This window comes from Ammospiza nelsoni, chromosome 6, assembly GCF_027579445.1.
Source record: "Ammospiza nelsoni isolate bAmmNel1 chromosome 6, bAmmNel1.pri, whole genome shotgun sequence".
NCBI lineage: Eukaryota > Metazoa > Chordata > Aves > Passeriformes > Passerellidae > Ammospiza > Ammospiza nelsoni.
The window spans coordinates 11,637,135-11,644,846 of record NC_080638.1 but is presented as its reverse complement, the minus strand read 5'-3'; the positions used below and the strand labels follow the sequence as shown (position 1 = coordinate 11,644,846).

Genomic DNA, 7,712 nt, shown 5'->3' with positions numbered 1-7,712 from the left:
TGGCACAGGCACCTCCAAACCCCGCTCCAGGTGAGCTGGGCAGGGCTGACCCTCCTCGGCAGCACCTGTGGGGCTGCGGGATGGATGGAATGGGAAGTTCGTGTGGGAAGGGGGAAGAGCAGCACCCATGGGGATCCCGGGCACCCGGGCTGCAGGGTGCAGCCAGAACACGCGGAGGGGCTTTGATTTCATTTTCCTGCCATCTCCAACGTGGAAAACGCTTTTACTCTCTTGTGAAAATTTTAGAAGTTTAATAAAGGATAGTAGGAGATAAGGAACAAAGATTATAGCTGGGTGTGCCTTGGTGCTCAGTCAAGAGCACACCGTTATCTTCGGAGACACTTCTTAAACACCTTTTTTCTAATATCAGCCTGTTGTATATTTATAGACTCTTACGTATAGTCAACTTTTTTCTTAAACTAGTTTGCATATTTTAAGGATTGTTTACTATGACTCTTTTTTGGTTTTACTTTTTTAGAGTATGTGTAATTTTTTGGTCGTGGTTTTAGGGGTTTTTTATTATTATTTTTAGTTTTGGTTTGGCCCACACTGTCTCTAGATGGCGAGGGCTGATACTTGGTATATCTGTAAGCAGGAGTCTTTTTTTATTTGTTTATTGGATGTTATCTCATCTAAGCAGGCATTTTAACACAAGTATGCTTATCTTAGCTGTTTTACCAAAATGCCCAAGCTTAATTAACAGCAGAAATAAAAACTATATATTTATAACAGAGTTATACACTACAAGTATAAAATGTGTGGTGTATAACTTTGTTATAACGCTACACATATAAAATCTATTTTAATGTTTGCGAAAAGCCAATATTATAATATGTATCTATAACATCCCAGATGGGATTTGGGCTGGAAGCGCCCTACTCCGCGGCGGGATGGAGGCAGGGATGGGAGCAGCAGGAGGAGGAGGAGGACGCCGCAAGGATGCCCGAGGACTCTCTCTCCGCGATGTCCCTCAGTGGAGGAGGTGACAGCGAGGGGACGAACTCCATCGGTGGCAGCGGTGACCCACAGGTGTGTCACAGGTGCAGTGACCCGCAGGTGTGTCACAGGTGCCAGGGAGCGTGTGAGCGCAGCCAAGCGGGGGAGTGGGGGGCTGTCCCCTGTCCCCCACGCCCCAGCCTGGCCGCCCCGCCCCGTCCCGTCCCGCGGCCGTGCGGGGACAGCGGGGTCACTCCCTGCGCCCCCGCGCCCCGGGCGGGCACATTTTGGAGGCAGGAGGAGGGGGCAGCACCCCGCGGGTGGGGCCGGGCGCCGGTCAGGTGTGCCTGAATCGGGACATGAAGGTGGCGGCGATGACGATGAAGATGAGCCAGACGAGGGCCACCGCCACGGAGCAGACGATGTTGGCCACCCTGGCGCGGTGGCTGTGGCGCCGCGCACCCTCCAGGTCCCCCGCCTGCTTGCAGTCACGGGCCTGGGGGACAAGCGGGGGGCTCGGGATGTGTGGGGCACAGACTGGGGGGCCAAACCCCCGGGGTGGCTGCGAGGCTGTGCTGGGACGCTGGGGACGCGGGTGTCACCCGGGGCACGGGGTGAGGCCAGCGGGGGCTGGGGGGACACGGTTTTGGGGGTCCCAGGGTGGGCACAGTGTGGCTTTGAGGATCCTGGGGTGCGCATACGGATTTGGGGGTCCCGGAGTGGGCACACGGATTTGGGGGTCCCAGGGGGGGCTGGCATCGGGGATGGGAGACCAGACTGGGGGTCCGGGATGGAAGAGGGGATCAGGTGATGGGGAGAGGGGTTTGGAGGGAGGTGGGCAGGGGGAGAGGAGCGGGGGTGTCAGGGAGGGCCGGGGGATCCCCGGGTGAGGGGAAGGTCCGGGTGGGGCTGGGTCGGGGCTCCGGAGGTGGGGATGGAGCCGGGACACGTCGGGGTTCCCGTGCCGGGCTCGGTCGGGCTCGAGGAGCCCCGGGAGGGTCTGGCTGGGGTCGGTCTGGGTGGGGGTCCCGGGGCCGATCAGGGCTCGATCCGGGGCGGGTCTGGCGGGGGTCCCCGGCCCCTCCCTCACCTTGACGGAGCAGACGAGCGCGGGGAAGCCGCAGCAGCCCATCCCGCCCAGGGCGCACCACAGCAGCACATTGAACACCGACCAGAGCACGTAGTCCCGGGGCTGCGGCTCGGAGCGGGACCCGGGGGCGGCCGCCCCCCAGCCGGAGGACTGCAGCGGGATGGACACGTCCGCCTGCCGGGGCTCCATGGCCGGGAATGAGCGCCGGGAACGGGAGCGGAGCTCGCTCAGGGCGGGGGACCGGCCCCGCACCGCCCCGCAGGGGGAGGGGGGGCACGGCCCGCTGGGACCCCCAGCCCACGCAGGCTGGGGGTGCAGGGCAGCCCTGGGGACCCTGGGGGGCTTAAAGGGGTTTGGGAGAGCCCTGAGGACTCCGAGGGGACTGGAGGGGATGTTTGAAATGATAAAAAATTTAATTTTTTTAATGCAACATTAATCAGGATTTTGTTCGCCTATGCCAAAGGGGAGGGGAAATCAAGTTTTTCTTCGAAAGATTCTGCTCATCGGGAGAGGGCCGTGATCTGAACAGGCACAGATTGGGAGTTGCCAAAAGAGCATTAGAGAACATTAGCGAATATTAGGGACCATTAGCGACCATTAACCAACATCGCCTCCCTGTCTGGGAAATCAATCCTTGAGAGAACCGAAAAATGGGATTCGAAGGTGAAGGGATCAAGAACTGATAGGAGATCTAATACTAAGAATTGTAATTCTCAAGTGTAAGTGCAATTCCTAAGTGTAATTTAAGACGTCTGAACGGGAATTTCTTTGGCTTTTTGTCCGTGTAGACATGGGAAACACCATGTAAGGAACTATGCGTGGATGGGAATGTTTTCCATGGCATGTCCTGGCCAGGACAAAGCAATGCCTCATTCTCTGTCACTACAAGCGTCGTGCTGGAGGGTTTTTGTTCTCCTCCCGAGTTTGGGTGGCAGGTGGGCTGCGGGAGCTGTCCATGGCAGCCTGGGGTGGTCACAGGAGGGAGGGAGGGAGCCTTTGCCTGTGGCTGTTTTGGGATGTGAAAGGGTCAATTTTTTCCGTGTCAACTTGTGTGGGGTTGCCCTTTAGATTTGTGCCGGAAGCTGCTGATAAAAACAGGGAGAAGGGGGAAATGGGGATCTTGGAGCAGCGGCCTTTGCTGGCCTGAGGTCCCATTGGCCGCGCTAGTTTTGGGCAGGCCGAGCCTGGGGCTGGGCTGGCAGCGGATTCCTTTTGCAGCAAGGAGCCCGTGTTTTCCGGGAAAAAAGCAGAGCAGAAAATGATTCACCGGAGGCTCCGTGCCAGCGATCCTGCAACAAATATCCGCTGTGTTTGTGAGTGGGATTTCTGACATCTTACGAGTGGCGTCTTGGCAGGAGCCCCATGTTCGTGGGGAGAGGCAAAATCGCGCTTTTGTTCCCCTCCGTGCGGGGCCCCAGCCCCCGGGACCGGGCCCTGCCGAGGGCCAGGGGTGCCCAGGGGAAGGGGGAGCCAGGCCAGCTGCAGGGCCGGGGCTCTGCCACGTGGGCTGGGCCAGGGCTGCCCACGTCCCCTCCGGGGCCACTCCGGGGCCGGGCAGGCAGGGACACGGGCTGGGCAGGGAGCGACACGTGTGGCACCCTCGAAGTGTGAGGATCCCGCCCTGCCAGCCAGGGACAGGGACAGGGACTCCTGGTGCTTGGTGCGGCTCCCTCTGGCCGCAGCTCGCTCCCCTGTGGGATGAGGAGGGAATCCGGAGCACAAAGGGAGGGAGCTGCGGGCTGGGATGAGCTGATAGCGAAAGCGAAGGCTGCGCATGGCAGCCAGGCGGGACACGGAATTCATGCCCTGCTTCCTGCTGCGGGCACATGGGCGGCTGTGCCCAGGCAAACGGGGCTCCAGGCATGTGGGATGGGGGCTGTGAGCATCGTACAGCTCCCCTGGCTGCAGGGGGAGATGGGCAATCCAGCCCTGGTGGGGTGATTGGGGGTGGAGCAGCAGAACCCACCGGCCCTTTCCTCTGGGAGCCTCTCCAGCCCTGCTCAGTCCCATTCCAGCTCATCCTGCTCAAGCCCTTTGCACCTCCTGCCCCCCCAAAGCCAGCTTGCCCTCAGCTCTGCTTGCTGCCAGCCCCTCCTGAGGGCCGGTGAGGATGGGAATGCTCCTGGTGACGCCCAGCAGGGATCAGCTCCCACCCTCACCCTCGTGTGACCCTTCCAAGAGCTTCACTGCCCGTGCAGATGCAGCATCCAGGTTCAGGGTGCCTGTGGTGTCCCCTGAGCAGTGTCTCCGTGATGGGGGACACTTTTCACCTCCCTCAGGTGTCACTGACACATTTTATGGAAATCCTTTCGCTAGGATTTTTCTCCTGAGAAGCTTCAGAAAAGAAATGCAAACAATAATTATCTGCTGCTGCGAAATGTGGCAGGTACATCTTTGATTGGTCTCACACAAACTGTTTCTACTTGATGACCAATCACAGGTCCAGCTGTGTTGTGTCTCTGGTCAGTCACAAGATTTTGTTATCATTCCTTTCCTTGATAGCCTTCTCATGTCTCCTTTCTCTTTCTTTAATGTAGCTTTAGTATATAATTTAAAAAAATATAATACATATAATAAAATAATAAATCAGCCTTCTGAAACCTGGAGTCAAGATTCTCATCTCTCCCCTGCTCCTGGGGACCCTCAAACACCTCCTCCCCCAGGCCCATCCCACGGGCTGACCCCGTTTCTCATCCTGCCAAGCTGCTGCAGAACAAACCCCAAACCACATCCTCAATGATACGAAACCAAGACACGGCAAAAGTAAAAGAAACTTTTATTTCAGGGAGCAGGGTTTCTCTGAACCAGGCGCTTCTCCCCAGAATTGTTTTGAGGCAGCTGGGGCTCCAAGCAGGCTGTGGCAGGGCTGGGGTGCTCAGCTGCTCTCGGGGGCGTCGTGTCCATGCCCAGGCAGCTCCAGCCACCACGAAAGCTCCGAGTGGGGAGGGACAGGGACAGGAGAGCAGCGGGCTCCGGGCGAGGCACGTGGATTGTCGTGGATTGTCGTGGATTTTGGCTCCAGCCCGGGGAGAGAAGCACAGCCCGAGGGCAAGGAGGGCAGGCACTTAAGTGCGGCTGTACCCGTACCCCCCGTACGGCCCGTACGGGTGGCGGGGGCTGAAGACCCCGGCTAAGGCCAGGGAGACGAAGACAATGACGAGGATGACGATGACGATGTTGATCACCAGGGCCGTGATGTTCAGGTACTTGGCCGTGGAGCCGTAGCTCAGGGCCCCGCTGTAGTCACCCAGCACTTTGCGGTCCCTGGACTGGGGACAGGCAGAGGCAGAGTCAGGGGAGTGGGGTGGGGGGGTCCCGGGGGGCCCAGGGCTGTGGGAGAGATGCTGGAGGTGCCAGACCGGGCTGAACCCCCCAAAACACCGGGGATACCCTGAGGTGCCCACTGCCTTCCCTGCCCCAAAACCCTGCAGAACTCGTAGCCGGGACTCCCTGGGGTCAGTGCTCTGTAAAGAGGGGACTCCCTGGGGTCAGGGCTCCATGAAGAGGGGACTCTGTGGGGTACCCTGGGACACCCTCTGGTCTGGGGTTTGAGGGGTCCATGGGTCACCCTGGGACGGGGAGCTCTGTGGGGTCCACGGGGGCTCAGTGGGGTCCATGGGGCATCCCGGGCTGGGGGCTCGGTGGGTGTCCCTGAGGTCCAGGGCTCGGTGGGTGTCTCTGATGTCCGGGACTCCGTGGGTGTCCCTGGGGCGGCCCCCACCCGCGGTGTCCCCCCGGGCTCCTCACCTTGACGGAGAAGACGAATGCCAGGAGGCCGAGGCAGCAGAAGTTGCCGTACAGGGTGGTGAACAGGGACCACACCAGGTGGTCCCGCGGCGGCGGCTGCTGCTGCTGCTGCGTCTCCTCCACCACCACCGTGGTGCTCCGGGGCATCTCCTCCATGTTCACCTCGGTAGGCAGCACCTCGTAGGGCGGAAGCGGCGACTGCATGCCTCGGGCTGGGGGACAGCTGTGGTGGCACCTGCGAACGCGTGCGGCTCCGGGAGGTGGAGGCGCCGCGGGGCGGGCGCAGCGCCGCGGTTTCGTTTCCTCGAGATTTGGGACGGAGCGGGAACAGACCGCCCCTCCGGACGCCCCTGTGAGGCACGGGAGCCTCCTCCTCGGCGCCGGGGAAACCCCGGGCCCCTTTCCTAGTTCCTTGCTTAATCCTCCTCTTTACTCATTTCCCCGCTTCTTTTGTTGCCCCTTTATTGCCAGCTTCCTTCCTTAGCTCCACCTTTACCTGTTCTTTGCCCGCTTTTTGCTTCACCGTTTTCTTTCCCTTTTCTTTCTTTACCCCCTTGTTTCTCCTCCCTTTCCTTGTCACCTTTTTCACCTTTTTTGCCCCCTGTCCTCCCTTCATCCTTTATTCTATTCTTTCCTTTTCTTTTTTTTGCCACCTGTGTTGTCCTTTTCTTCCCTTTCCCCCTGTTTTGTCCCTTCTTTGCCTGCTTATTTCCTTACCCTGTTCTTTCCTCCCCCTTTTTTTCCTCAGTTTTCCGCCTTTCTATGCCCCCTTCATTTCCCCTTTTTTTGCCCCTAGCTCCTTCATTATCCTCTTTTTCTTTCCTCTTCTTTCCCACTCTTTCTCTGTCCCTAATCCCTGTGAAATACCCAAATCCTGCAGAGCCCCAAGCCCACCTCCATATCCCACAAACACAGGGTTGAAGCCAGGGGGTGCCACTTTTTGGGGATGCCATTTGGGATCCCTGGAAAGCTCGGGCTGCCCTTAAAGGAATCCCCCTCTCAGGCTTCGGGGTGTGCTTGGACCGTGTTAATGCACCGGAATCCGCAGGATCCGCTGTCCTGGAACCTTTTCCTGGCAACTCTGGGAGTGTTTCTGATTAAATAAACCGAACGAGCATGGCCCCGCCCTGGAAATTGGGATTTGGTTTCTGGGAATCTCAGCCCAGGGCATTGGTGCCCTCTAGTTTCCCCCGCCGTGTGTTTCTTCCTTTAATGACGAATTTCTCCCGTGGTTTCACCCCTACCCTGAGCCGCAGCAGGGCGGGGACGCTGCCTCAACCTGTGGGACGGCGGAGGAGGGAAAAGTCCCGTTATTTTCCAGCCCTGAGCTGCAGGGGGAAGAACCGGCCGGCAGATCGGGGCACCGAGTTGTGGCCGGGATGAGCAGAGGGCACAGAGCCGTGACCCGGGGGATCCGGCTGGGGCGATCCTGGGGATCCAGCTCCCATGGGACTCGCAGCGAGTGGGAGTCGGGGGGTCGCACCCCCCATGGGACCCCCTCACCCAGCGGGGGGATGCTCCCAGGGATGTCCGCACTCATCTTGCTGGGACGATCCCGGAATCCCAGCCCTGATCCCGGGATGCCCGCACTCATCGGCCCAGGACGATCCCGGTGCGGTCCGTGCCTGCGGATAGCGCCCCCCCGCGGACCGGCCCGGGCGCTGCAGCCCCCGCCGCTGACGGCCGGGAACGTACCATCCACGCCGCCGGGGGAGAGCGGTCGGGGGGTGACCCGGCCGAGACCCGCGTCACTAATCGCGCCGAGCCCTCCGTCCTCGGCACGGATACCTCGTTCGGTTCCGCCTCTTCACCGCCCCGCTCTCCCGCCGCGCAGGGCCGGGGACAGCCCCGGGGGCTCGGTTTCCCCCCGCGCCCCTCATGGTCGCGCCCGCGGCGCCCCGCGGGGCTGCCGGACCGTTGGCGTGGAGACGCGCGGCGC

The 7,712-nt window shown here is 60.1% G+C and overlaps 1 protein-coding gene across 1 annotated transcript; it reads right to left on the bottom strand.

The window, feature by feature from the left end:
- Positions 1-4,785: 4,785 nt before the first annotated feature.
- LOC132074588 (dispanin subfamily A member 2b-like) lies at positions 4,786-6,299 on the bottom strand. The gene is made up of 2 exons (XM_059474484.1): positions 5,774-6,299; positions 4,786-5,295 (listed from the first exon to the last, which is right to left on the bottom strand). The coding sequence occupies exons 1-2, from the start codon at positions 5,975-5,977 to the stop codon at positions 5,092-5,094; spliced, it is 408 nt and encodes a 135-aa protein (XP_059330467.1). The 5' UTR covers positions 5,978-6,299; the 3' UTR covers positions 4,786-5,091.
- Between the last annotated feature and the right edge of the window lie 1,413 nt (positions 6,300-7,712).